General features: G+C 40.1%; 1 protein-coding gene across 4 annotated transcripts in view; it reads left to right on the top strand.

The window, feature by feature from the left end:
- Positions 1-13,589, top strand: part of ATXN10 (ataxin 10) — a 128,707-nt gene that overhangs the window by 104,954 nt on the left and 10,164 nt on the right. For 3 of the 4 annotated variants that reach the window (XM_053253429.1, XM_053253430.1, XM_053253432.1), the window contains one exon: positions 4,348-4,411. The exons of the other annotated variant lie outside the window; for it this stretch is intronic. In XM_053253429.1, the coding sequence (XP_053109404.1) occupies positions 4,348-4,411 (64 nt within the window). The remainder of the gene's footprint in view (positions 1-4,347; positions 4,412-13,589) is intronic. 4 annotated transcript variants of the gene reach the window in all.

Raw genomic sequence — 13,589 nt, 5'->3', positions numbered from 1 at the left:
TATAGCTTTCATTGACATACAAATCACAACATCATTACAGGTTTTTACAAATTTTAGTCGCATTAAGCTTAATAAGTTTGGCTAATGGTAATTGCTTTTCAACTTCTACATGAAACTCCTGGATGAGGTCATTTTGGAGTTTGTGAGTTGTCTGGATATCCAGGTGTCTGCCATGGCTTTGGGCGTGGCTTTGCCCAGCTTCAGCTGGTGTGTCAGCTGCATTCATTCCTGTCTTGGTCAGATCTGGCCACAATTATCCATGCCCTTTTTACATCTTGATTTCATTATTGTAACATGCTCTATGTGGAGCTATCTCTCAAGATCCTTGGAAACTTCAGCACGTCCAGAATGCAGCTGCAAGAGTCTTGACTGGTGCAAGACTCATGAACCACGTTACACTGGGCCTTTGCAATCTGTAATGATTGCCAATTAATTTCTGAGCAGAATTTGAGATGTCCGTGATGACTTTTGAAGCCATAAATGACTTGGGCCCTGGATACTTGAATGACTGTCTTCTCCCACATGAATCTGCCTGGTCCATAAAAAATTGTAAGGAAGACTTCCTGAAAGTGGTGCCACCACCTGAGTTCCTTGTGGCCATGAAGGAAACATCCTTATCTGTGGTAACCCCTCCCTGTGGGACTCACTTCTCCAGGAAATCTGGCTGGCCCCCTCCCTCTTAACTTGCCAGTGCCTCCTGAAAACTCACTTGTTTTGACAGTGACTTTCCCCTCCATTATTAGTGTGGGAACTGTTTGTAGATTGGTCTAGTGCTCTATTATTAGTCTGGTGTGCTATTATTGGACCTGTGTTGTATTTATATTGCTTGTTCTTTATAAGGCACCTTGGAACTAGTAAGGAGGATACAAATCTTTTAAAATATATTTTTTAATTAAACTAAATTTTATTCCAAGATGTACATTTTAAGTACATCTGTATATGTAAAACTGAATTTTAAAGGCAGCTCAAATTATGTAATGATTTTGGGGGGTTTTGTTGTTAGAATGATGATATAAAGATTAGGGGTGGTAACAAAATTACCGTTTGTTGACATCCGTCAACAAACGGTAGGCTGTTACTCCCTCAGCAAAGGAATGTGAACAGGAATAGTTGCTATGGAAAAGGAGGACTGTTACCAGACCCGCTCGCTTCGCCATTTGGGGGTGGTTCAGTGTACAGTCATCCCTCTCTAACCACAGTTTTACTAACCGCGGTTTTGAGTATATGCGAATGGGAAATTGTGAAAGGTCTTGCTAACCACAACCCAAGTATGTGTGGTTGGCGAGGTTTTTTAGTGATTTGGGAGCGGGGCTTGCTGTGCCTTGCCTATTTTAAAATGCCTTTGACTGGTTTTGGAAGGGTTAAAAAAAAATTCAGAGGTCCAGTCTGCTCATTCTTCTTGGTAACTCTTAGCAATATTACAGGATTTTGGGTGATCTTTAGCAATTTTTTTTTTAATTTTTCCCTTTTATTTTTAGGTCTTTTTGCAGTCGCAGTTCCCCTAACTCCCTGTTTCCCATAGACTTTAATTACTCACCAACTGAGAATTTGCCAATAGCGAGGTTTTGCTAGAAACCCTCGCAGTTGGTAGGAGCTCCTAAACTCAAGTCTCATCCATTTTCTTTCTCTATATTTGCTTGGAAATGAAGTGTTGACTGCATTCTAGGTAAAAGGTCATTCTGGTAAAACGTTTTCCTAAAAGGCACTCCTCCTAAAAGGCATTTGCAAAGTCCTGCATCAAGCCAAAGGGAAAAGCCCCTCGCATTATGGCACAAGCAGGAAAAATGCAGAATTGGCCCACCTGAGAGGTGCAAAAGGAGCAAAGGAGAAAGAAATGCAAGCTCTCCTCCTTCTAGTTTGATAAGAGTGAGTCTTCAAGGCTGAATTGAACTTGTAACCTCTAACAGGACTGGAAGTTGTGGAAGGCACTAAGGTGGCTTCCCTGCCTTGCTTTGGCCCACCCCATATTGATTTTTAAGCCCTCAGCAGATATTCCACACACATCTTCTAACCTATGTGTTTACAATGATGAGGATTGGGAACTGACTTGCTTTTTCAAATTAAAGTTGACATTATCAAGATTGCAGGGGCTGTGCTAAATGTTTAGACATGTGAAATGAAAACAACCAACATGGATTGGAGAGCTGATCTTGTGGTAGCAAGCATGATTTGTCACCATAGCTAAGCAGGGTCTGCCCTGGTTGCATCTGAATGGGAGACTTGATGTGTGAGCACTGCAAGATATTCCCCTCAGGGGATGAAGCCCCTCTGGGAAGAGCAGAAGGTTTCAAGTTCCCTCCCTGGCTTCTCCAAGATAGGGCTGAGAGAGATTCCTGCCTGCAGCCTTGGAGAAGCCGCTGCCAGTCTGTGAAGACAATACTGAGCTAGATAGACCAATGATATGGCAGTTTCCTATGTTCCTGTGTTCCTATTGATATAAATTAAGGTGATTTAAATGATTAAATTAAAGGTGTTAGTGTGTCCCCTCTATCAACTTCACAGTGCCTGGACCATTGTGAGCCAAATCTGGTACAGTTGTAGAGACACCTCAATGGCATAGTTTTTGATGATGTCATCCACCCCAATTCAAGGTGGCGGCTACATGAACGTTTGAGGCACGTGGGCTAACTTCTGAACTGCTGGAGTTGAACCAAATTTGCAACAGCTGTAGGTATACATAGGGACACCTCAACACCACAGTTTGTGATGTCATCCACCCCAGTTCAAGATGGCAGACGCATGAACATTTGAGGTGCAAGTTGGAACTGATTTGGATCGAATTTAGCACAGTTCTAGTGACACATAGAGAGACTTCAATAGTACAATTTGTGATGTCACCCACCCCAATTTAAGATGATGGATGCATGAACATTTGAGGTGCAAGTGGGCTAACTTGTGAAGATGGTAATTATCAATTCAGATTATAGTGAAAGGAAAGTGGGCAGATTAATTTTTACCAGAACTTCTTGCTAAAGCATTGATTTAAATCAAATGTCCTTTATTATTAGTTGTATGCCTTCTAAATACATGGCCATACTAATAGGTTGATTGGTGGGAATACATATCTATAAATGGAGTACTGAATGAATCAGTTACAGAGATCAGATAGTACCTAGCTATTAAAGTGGAAATAAAATGTTACCCAATTGGATTAGTGAATGACAGTGTGACGATTTAGTCCCTGGATCCATGATCAAGAGATAAGCATGAACTGTATGATGACTGACAAAGTGGTCATTTCTGTAGTTCTTTCTTAGTAGAAAGGCAGCCTAATGTTGGCATGCACAGACCTATCCAAATATTTAAAAATAATATATGCTAGACTTTCTCTGTGTGTAGAAGATTTAATTGAGATATTGGGTAAAGTAAAGTGTTCCCTCAAGTCAATTTCAACTCCTGGTGCCCACAGAGCCCTGTGGGGTTTTTTTGGTAGAATGCAGGAGGGGTTTACCATTGTCTCCTCCTGTGCAGTATGAGATGATGCCTTTCAGCATCTTCCTATATTGCTGCTGCCCGATATAATAGCAGTGGGGATTCGAACCGGCAACCTTCTGCTTGTTAGTCAAGCATTTCCCCGCTGCGCCACTTAAGTTGACGAGATATTGGGACTCTTCACAAAATCAGTCTAATGTCAGTTCAGTGGGAATCTGTAATACCCGCCACACCTACGCTCCTGTAGAGCATGTCGCCTGAATCCAGACTTTTCTGGTAAACTTTGGTTGGCAATGCTCCGACCCAATATGAGGCTGAGTTCAACAAGCAGACTTCAGATCCTAGACTATCGCTCTCAGTTTTGTGTCAAGTTAGCACATTGCCTATCACTGGAAATGTCTGGGTTCATACAACATGCCGTCAGGATGTGTGCACAGTGGAAATTTCAGATTCCCACTGAACTGGCATTAGACCTTGAAAATGTGGTTGCTGTTTTAAGGATATTGTTACATGAAACACCCAAGATACACAGTTCAGGAAAGAACCCACCTACATTTTGGAACATTATTTACAATGTTGTAAACATTAACCTGAATAAATTGAAGATACCATAATAAAGGTTTTGCAGAAATGTAATACTCTGCACTGACAGCCATCCAGCTCCAGGGTGGTGGTTAACCTGGAATTAATCACAGCATAAGATATCATGCCATATCCATATTGCTTACCACATTTGTTAAGGGCATGGCCCTTAATAGCTGGAATTTCCTGGCATTTGGAGCTTGAGTGAACATGGGAACACCTCAATACAACTTGTTAAATTGAATGGTTTGTTAATGTGTTATATGTATTATAGTTGTGTTTACCAACAACAAAGAATAAATATTTTATTAAATATATTTTCTTTTCTTAAAGGTTTATGAGTTAGATGGCATCCCGCTGATCCTGGATAACTGCAGCATTGATGACAATAATCCTTGTATCCTTTTAATAACCTTGTAAATTATTTATTTATTGCATTTATATCCTGCTCTTCCTCCCAGGAGCCCAGAGCGGTGTACTACATACTTAAGTTTCTTCTCACAACACCCCTGTGAAGTAGGTTAGGCTGAGAGAGAAGTGACTGGCCCAGAGTCACCCAGCAAGTATCATGACTGAATGGAGATTTGAACTCGGGTCTCTCTGGTCCTAGTCCAGCACTCTAACCACTACACCACGCTGAAAAAAATCAGGATCAAATCTTACCCAATCCTGATTGTGAGTTTTCAACCTGATTCGTAGCAGGCTGAATGCATCAAATTATTATTTATTATTTATTTAACATATTTCTATACTGCCCAAAACTTGCATCTCTGGGTGTTTACCATTAAAATCATTTAAACATTAAAATCATTAACATTAAAATCATTTCAAACTCAATATTAAAACTATAAATCTAATTAAAAGCCTAGGTGAATAAATGTGTCTTCACGGTGCATTTTTAAAAAGTTTCCAGAGATGGGGAGGCTCTTATTTCTTATTTCGCTCTTTTTTCTCTCTTTCTCTCCCTTCTTTTTCTCTCTTTCTCTCTTCTCCATTTGCTCTTCCCTCTGTCTTTCTTACCCTCTCACCCTCCCTTCTCTCTCTCTCTCTCTCTCTCTCTCTCCCTGAGTTAACAGATCTTATTTCCTCATCTAATTCACACAATGGCAGTCTCCTTCACCAGAAGGGGCTCTTTTCTCCCTCACGACCCCTCTCTTCACAGACTCCTGCCCACTATTCTCCCTCCCCCCCCTCTCTCTGTGTATCCATCCCCCTATCTGCATATGGAATCCCCACTGTCCAATCACCATGGTTCTTCTGTTCTCACAGGCTCCTCCTCCCTATCTGTATATAGAATCCCCACTGCCCAGTCACCATCGTGCTTCTGCTCACGAACTCTTGCAAGAGCTGTCACACATGGCATTAGCCATGGATACGACTTAGAGAATTAGAGAGAGAGAGAGATGACCAGCACCTTGTATTTTGCCCGGAAATGTATCGGCAACCAGTGTAGTTCTTTCAACACAGGAGTAATATGGTCTCTCTTAGATGACCCAGGGATTAATCTGGCTGCCGCAATCTGGACCAACTGCAGTTTCTGGACTACGTACAAAGGCAGCCCCACATAGAGTGCTTTGCAGTAATCCCAATCTAGAGGTTACCAGCGTATGTACCACTGTTTTGAGGTCATTCATCTCAAGAAACGGATGCAGCTGGCATATCAACCGAAGCTGATAGAAAACACATCTGGCCACTGCCTCAACCAGGGACACCAGGGAGAGGTTTGGATCCAGAAGCACCCCCAGACTGCTTACCTGTTCCTTCCAGGGGAGCATAACCCCATCCAGATTTATCAATCTGATAAATCATATCGGTTTGATGCACTCCTGGAGTGGGTGGATAGCCTTACCTGATGGGCTCCCTTGTATTTCTAACTGGAAATCAGTTGCCTTCTGGGCAGCTGCAGTGACAACTTCTTAAAATGCTCCCCTCCCCAGGCAGTCACCCCACAATGATTCGGGGAAGGTGTTGTGTCTTTTCTCTGGGAAATAATGGCTGCCCCTATAGTTATAGGATGTCTCTATAGTTATACCCCAATGCAATAATGTACCAGGGTAATAATTCAATATCATGGCTTTGCTGCCTTCCCCAGGGCCTTGTGGTGTGGGTAGGTGGCAGCATTTTAAATCTGAAGCTGACCAGAAGGCAGCTGATTTACAGTTAGATGATAGAAGGGGGTCTGCTGCTGTGTTTCAGGTAAGCCCCCCATTGATAGGGTCTGATATCGTATGATATTCTATGGTATCATTTTATCAGCCAAAATTTTTATCGGATTGTATTTGATGAAATATTGTCTGATGGAGCCTGCATTACATTGGGTCCAATATTAACCTAGTAACTTGAACTGGGAGTGCAGCTGTATATGATAATGCTTTGTGGAGACTGTTTGCATATCTCAAAATAGGTTTCAAAGACATAGTCGAGAGAGAGCTTCAATTTAGTCATAATTCTTTCAAAAAAGACTTGCAGTGCAATCCTATGTGTTTACTCAGAAATAAATCTTGAGTTCTATAGGGCCCAGTCCTAAATTGTGTACATAGGATTGCAGCCTTAGGCATATGTAATTTTATCTCGATTGTATCCTAAATATCACTAATTTCAGTCATAACTTCATTCATTAAACTTGTACTGCCAATGCTAAACCAGGTTTTTATAGTTTATACCCTATCTTAGGAAGAGTTACAGCTTACATCAAGAAAGAGTTGTTGGCTTATTTATATTTTCAACAGAATGAGAACTTAATAAAAGGTTAAATGCTTGTGCATTTTGGACTAAGGGTTATACAACATTTTCTGTGAAATTTGTTCTGTGTATTTATTGGTTGCCTGGTGTTTTATTCTGTTTCTTAATAAGATGAAATTGATTTATAGAAAATCTGTATTATGGGATGTAGAAGAGCATAAAATGCTATGCAAATATGTTGGATGGGAAAATGCCTAAAGGACACCAATTCTTTTTTTTAACAGATCTGTAATGCATTTGATCAGCATTTAAATCTTATAACTTCATGCTAAGATGACCTTTACTATTGCTTCTTTTGAAGGGTAGTAATCAAGTGAAGAAACTACATCTTTTTGGACAGTCTTAAAACAAATGGTGCTGGTTAAACTTAATTATGTCTTGTTTTCTAGCTTTCTGAATATCCCAGATTCATTGTTGTCGCTTTAGATTAGGATCTATAGTGGAATCTAACCAAACTTGGTCATTGGAGCTAGTTCTGGAGCTTTTGCTTCAAATGATGTGTCTAGTCAGCTGAAAAGAACAGGTAGATGAGTTAGTAAGCAGCTCATCCATTTTGCATACTTTATTAAGTTGGACCAGTGGAAACTCAAATGTCTGGTAATTTTATGACGAAGGAACAATAGAGGATTCTGCTGTTGGAGCTGGTAAAAAGAAAATTCCAGCAGAAATACCAGAAAGTAAAAGGGCCATTAGCTTTAATTTTCTTTCCTTACGAACTTCTTAAGTCTGGTGATCACCAAGTTCAGGAGGATCAAAAGACTGAAAGAGACTGTCTTTAAAAGTGTAGAAGATTATCTTAAATGTGGTAAATAGTTTGTTTTTTCTGGTGATACTCTATTCCTAGAAATTTGTCTAGTTAAATTTTTTTATTTATTTATTTATTATTTATTTTTACATTTCTATACCGCCTTTCGTTAAAAGAAAACCCCAAGGCGGTTTACAAAAATTAAAACATACAATAAAAGCAGTAAAAACATCAAGCAATAAAAAATCAAGCTAAAAACATATAAACAAGCATAAAAACATGACAACAGATAAAAGATAAAAACAGAGAAGCCGCAGTAAAAACGATCATGTAAAAGCCTGGGTAAAAAGCCAAGTCTTTAAAAGCTTTCTAAAAGCCGTGATGGAGTCTGAGGAACGAATGGCCACTGGGAGAGCGTTCCAGAGTCTAGGGGCAGCAACAGAGTGGTGTGGTGTAAAATGGGTGTAGTATTGGGTGTAAAATGATGGGTGTAGTATTTAAACACCCATTTAAGTCAGTGTATCCAATAACTAGCAAGAAAAACCTCCATGTTACAAGAAGCCAAGCTTTGATGTTCCCAAAATGAAAGAGGTGGTGAATAAGGTGAAAGTAAGACAGTAATGTAAACAATGAAGGAGAAAATGTGCAAAAGTACCCTGGGAAATTTTAAGTCTTAATTAAATTCTCTTAATTAAATTGGCTTCCTTCAAAAATTTCTTAGATGATTTATCTGAGGAGACCATTCACCCCACCCCAAGTTGGCTTCAATCTTCACTTTACATGAAGTTTGGTGGCTACCTAAGAGTATATAGAACTCCTTCAGAGAAATTTTGGACGTTTTGTCATACTTTTTTTTTTTTTGCTTCCCTCAACTTTATTTAAATGTTTCTGCGGGGGGGACCCCAAATTAGTCTTGAGTTTAGCTTTGGGTAACATTATTGGTGCATTACTGCATGTCGGATGCTACCTGGATGGGCAATACTTTTTTGGTATTCCTTTACCAGAATCACCAAATGAGGGTTTTTTGCCTAGAGTGCAGATGAAGTATTCAGTTGAATTAGTGAACACAAATATGATATATGAAGAAATTCTACTTAGAAGATACTGGGAGAGCTGCAATGTTACTTTGGCATGAATTAGCATCTTGAGAGATGTGAAAGGAGGATATCCCCTCTGGCTTGAATTTTATGACACCCAGGGTGAAGTCTGGCTGTTGCTTTGTTACACTGTTGTTTATATGCCCTTCATTTCTGTAGTATCTGACAATCCACACTAATTGATGCATCATTATGAACTCAGTTTTTGTAGTGTATTCCATGTATATAAATAGAAAAATCTATCCATAGAGAAACTATTTGTGAAGATCTACTAACTTTCCATAGATGACAGTAACTGACTAAACAATTATATGAATTTGCAAAGGAAGTATTTGTTTGAGTTAGAAAGTGTAACCCTATTTTCCCCTTTCATGACATCAATGCAGTGCTTATCTAGGAAGACTTCCATCTCACCCTAGACAATCTGTGATTAAATCCTGGTAAATATTTAAATGTAATGGCAACTTCTGTCAAGTTCATTTGAGTTGTAACCAGATCTTTCCCTACTATGCTTCCCCTTACCCCAAAACTTTCGATATTAGATGAAAGCAGCAAGGGTCATTTACTGCAGAGTAGTCATACATAAGTCTCTGGAACTACTTTAGAATAAGTGGTTTCAGGATTGCTGCCAAAGCGATCTTCTTCAACTACATTCAGTTTTTGCACACATGGTTTCATGTTAGTCATTGCAAAAGGTTATGATGATTATATGCCATTTAATGTTTGGCTGATTAAAATAAGGGTCTCTGGCTTGAAAGAGCAGTATAGCGAAGCTTCTGTGTTATGTTAATGTCAGTCTGGCAAACCTTCCTGTAACCAAAATGTTGTGATAGTTAAAGGGGAAAAACAAGGCTGCCTTTCTGAGTGTTCATGCAACTGGCTGCTTAGAAGGAGCCAAAATTGGCAGCATTTGTGAAAGGAAAACCTGTGGTTTCTCTCTTGCTCTCCTGTTACAATGGTTCTTGTGGAATCACATGTACAGCACCCTTAGTTTGAATACTATATTGAAAATATGAATATGAGCTAATTTCTACATACTTCATTTGTGGACCATTTTCTGTCATTGTATTCAGTCTGACAGTCAGAGGTACTTTTTACCTCATGGCAATGGTTGGTATAATTGTGGTTTATGAAACCTTAGGTTAAATCCAGGAGAAATCAAGTTGCTATGCTCTACAACAATGGCAGTTTGTTTGGGGAAAGGTCCCCTCCCGCCGCCCCAAGGCTTGCTTGGGGAAATGAACCAACATTTCATAGTTGAAGTTCAGCTTGAAAGAGGCCACATGCTATGAAAACAATCCACACTGCTGAAGAGAGCAAAAATAGGAATGTGATCAAGTTCTGAAGCAGTAAGCCATCATAGTTATTCTGTTTGTGGCCGCTTTTACAACACAGTATCAGTGGCTTGAAAATGGTGGTCAAAGGTGTGAATTATGTCTGCTTTTACTTGTGTTCAAATGATGTTAAAATTAAACAAAATGGGGTCTGTCCCCACTGCCCATGGAGCCACTGATAGGCTCTCCCCTGAGAAAGGAAGGATATAGCAGGTTGAAACGTTTAGCTTTCACACTCAGATTCTAAGGTAGGCTTGCAGAACCTGTGATCTGTCAGGGAAAACACCACCAGCTGTGTGTGGAATCCCACAGAGGCTCGAGAAACCTCCCTGTTGCTGCGGCGGCAGCTGTTGCTGCTCCTGCTTGTCTTGCACTGCAATGACAGGGGAGCTCTTAATCACCTGGCAGACCATAATACAAGGCATTTGGTTTGGGAAGTCTCAAGAAATGTAGGCTAGTTCTAAGATGTTGATTCATATTCAACTTGATAACGATTCTAAACATAAGTTGTGAGAATGTTTGAGTTTTAGGTTCAAACTAGCCGGCCCTGCACAGAGCATCTGTGAGGCGCTTTGGGGCCGGCTGTTTCCCCCTCCCTCTCCCTCCTGCCTGGTCTTTCCTCTTTTCCCCTCCCCTCCAGCCCCACGCTTTCTAGCCCTCCCCCCTCCCATTCCTCCCCCCACACGGAGCCTCACCCGCCGCCAGCAGTTTTTTCTCCCTCCCATCCACCTGCCGCCCTCGTGGCTTTTCTCTCCCCCTCTGCCCACACGCCACTTTTCTCCGCTTTTCTCTCCCTCCTTCCGCCCGCTCGCCGCCCCTGCTTTTCTCTCCCCCCCGCCCGCCTACCACTGCTACTTTTCTCTCCCCGCTCTGCCCGCCCGCGCCACTTTCTTCCCCCTCTCCTCCGCCCTCCTCACTCGGCTGGGCCTCTCGCCGGAACTCTTGCAGCATGTTGCGAGAGTTCTGCTGCCAAATCCTGGACACACATGCTGGCTAAGAGAATTAATTATATAGATGTTATGATCCATGTGCTCATGTTCCACCTTAGTATGGGCTTATAGACTGGTGTGTTTTAGAAGGGTATAAAGTGATTTAAAGAGAGATAATGACAGACAGATATAATAAGCTGGTCTTTCACAATCAATTCTACATACTTTCCTAGGCAGAATAATATGTTTTTTACAGGTGTGTGAAATGCATTCTTGTGTGTTTTGTATTGTATTCAATCATCCTGATCCTATGGTAGATGTATTGACTTTTGTTACTTATTTATTATTTTTATTTATTTATTTATTTATTTGATTTATATACCGCCCTTCCAAAATGGCTCAGGACGGTTTACAATTACTTAATTTTTAAAGGCTAGTCATTGTGTATATTCTGAGCGACACTATTTTGTTTTAACATGAAATAGCCATATTTAAAGTTTTGCTAAATTTGTAATATAGGAGGAAATCTTATGATAACTTTAAACAATTATTGTGTCAGTACTTTTATAGCTGCACACAACTAATCATGCAGAACAGGTGGCCATGGATATATATCCCTATTCAAATAAAAAGATAGACACACAAACAGTCAAAAGACATCTAGTCAGTTCATAAGGCTTGGTTGAGTATTAGGATTTGGAAAGGTAAGTGTAGTCCAAGGTATAGTGTATTCATACTGGCAATATTTGCAGAACGTTGCACTCATATTGGGTCATCCTTGCTGGATTGGGGTGTTGGTTAGGAATAACCTGGCTAGTCTTAGAATAAAAGAACCTGATAAAATAGATTAGGGCAGTTTAACACCAGCTTCACGTAGCTGCTCTCCTTTCTCCTGTGTATTAAGTACGTAGAAGAAAGTGGGCATTTTTTACTTGTACTGGTGTCAGCATGTTAGAAGCAGGCAGCTGTGCCAGATCTACTGAACTTAGGATGACAAAGAACTTGTGGGTGGATGCTACCCTAAAAAATGAATTTAAAGGCATTTTAAAGGTCACAACTCACCACATGGCATGGGTTATGCTTCTTTTGGCCTAATCCATGCCTAACCCATGCCATAATCCACTGCCAAATTGAAATGGATTGGAAAAATTGTTGGTTTTAAATATTTTTTTGAATTTATTTTTTTAAAAAAAATTTTTAAAGTCCTATAAATGGCTTGTTTCACGGCAGAAAATACAAAAACTTCTGGAACGTGTGTGTGTGTGTTTAGAGAGAGGGAGTGTGTGTGCCAGAAGTTTTTGTATTTTATAATTGCCTCTAATCTCCCACTCCCCTAAAGTTCTACAGTTCTTATCTTAATTTTAACTTAAAATTTAATCCTAACCTTTACTAATTTTTATAGATCTTAGTTTACAGCTAAGTTTTAAGTGTTTCATCGTTGGGGTCAAATAAATACCAAACAAGTGATAGGAATAATAATCCAAGTGGGTTGGCTTGAGCATGACCCATAGTATCATGAGCTTCAAACTCATACATACAACCTATGCTTAGAATAAGCTATACAGTATTACAGCAAAAATAATGGAGTCAAAATGCATGTCAACTTCATTTTCACATTCAATGCAGCTGTGACCCCCACATCCTCAGGGTATACAATACAATTTAGAAAAATTACAAGGTGGTGCGTGGGGAGTGGGGGGCATGAAATACCACAGAGCAGTTGATCCCATTAGAGAATACATGGAGAATACATGGAGTTGTTCAAGATTGAAATCAAAGGTTTGTTTTTGGTTTTGTTTATTTTTTACTTCTCTGTGTCACTTTGACTCCAGTATTCAAGGAGAGGATTAATTTAGCATTATATAGGTTTGGGTTTAGGACTTTTTAAATATAAAATTATATGCAAATTTGGCAGACCTTCAAATTAAGCCTGATTATATCTAAGGATATCTACTGGGAGCTTTAATATATTAAAGCTTAGCTTTTGAAATATTTTAAATGTTCTAAAATGCCATAAAGAAGTTTTCCCTCCATTAAAAAGAAAACCATTTAATTTTAATCAGTCTTATTTTTGAGCCAACACTTGTCTTTTCAGGAACATAAGAGATAAATATCTGCCTTAGGCATCTACATTTCTCAAACTTTGCCATAATGAACCGCTTTAAGTAAAGATTTACTAAGGTTTCAAACTATGGCTGAGGCATAACAAGTCTGTTTTGCTTTTAATTGTAAGAATAAAATATCCATACGCATGGTTGATCTTGTATAGTTGGAGTTGAATGTGGGCAATTCATATGTCACGGTGAACCAGTAATTCAGCTGAGCCACTGTAGCCCCAGGAATGCCTGCCTGCCTTACTTGTGGTGTCAGAAAGGCTATGCCAGTACTGGCTCTAGCATGTGAACCCACTCATGTTGACATATTCTGCCCTATTTGCAGTATGGAACCCAACATCGATACATAAGATTTGAAGTGAGGGACAGATGTTGCGTTCCATATCAGAAATAGGGCAAAAAATGCCAGCGTTGGTGGGTTCACACTAGGGATGTACATGAACAGGGTGGGCAGGTGGGGTGGGGAGTGGTTCCCCCAAAAAGCAGGTCCTTATCTGCTGTGCTGCTTACACCATTTTTCCGGGCACAGCCCACCCTACCAAAAGTTGTGCACAACTGTGGCACTGTGTTCCCTGCAGCCTGCAAGCGGCATCAGCACGTGCATGGCCGAGCTT

The sequence above is a fragment of the Hemicordylus capensis genome, chromosome 5 (assembly GCF_027244095.1).
Source record: "Hemicordylus capensis ecotype Gifberg chromosome 5, rHemCap1.1.pri, whole genome shotgun sequence".
Taxonomy (NCBI): Eukaryota; Metazoa; Chordata; class Lepidosauria; order Squamata; family Cordylidae; genus Hemicordylus; species Hemicordylus capensis.
Note: the sequence above shows the minus strand (reverse complement) of the source record. Positions and strands in the feature narration are given on the sequence as shown.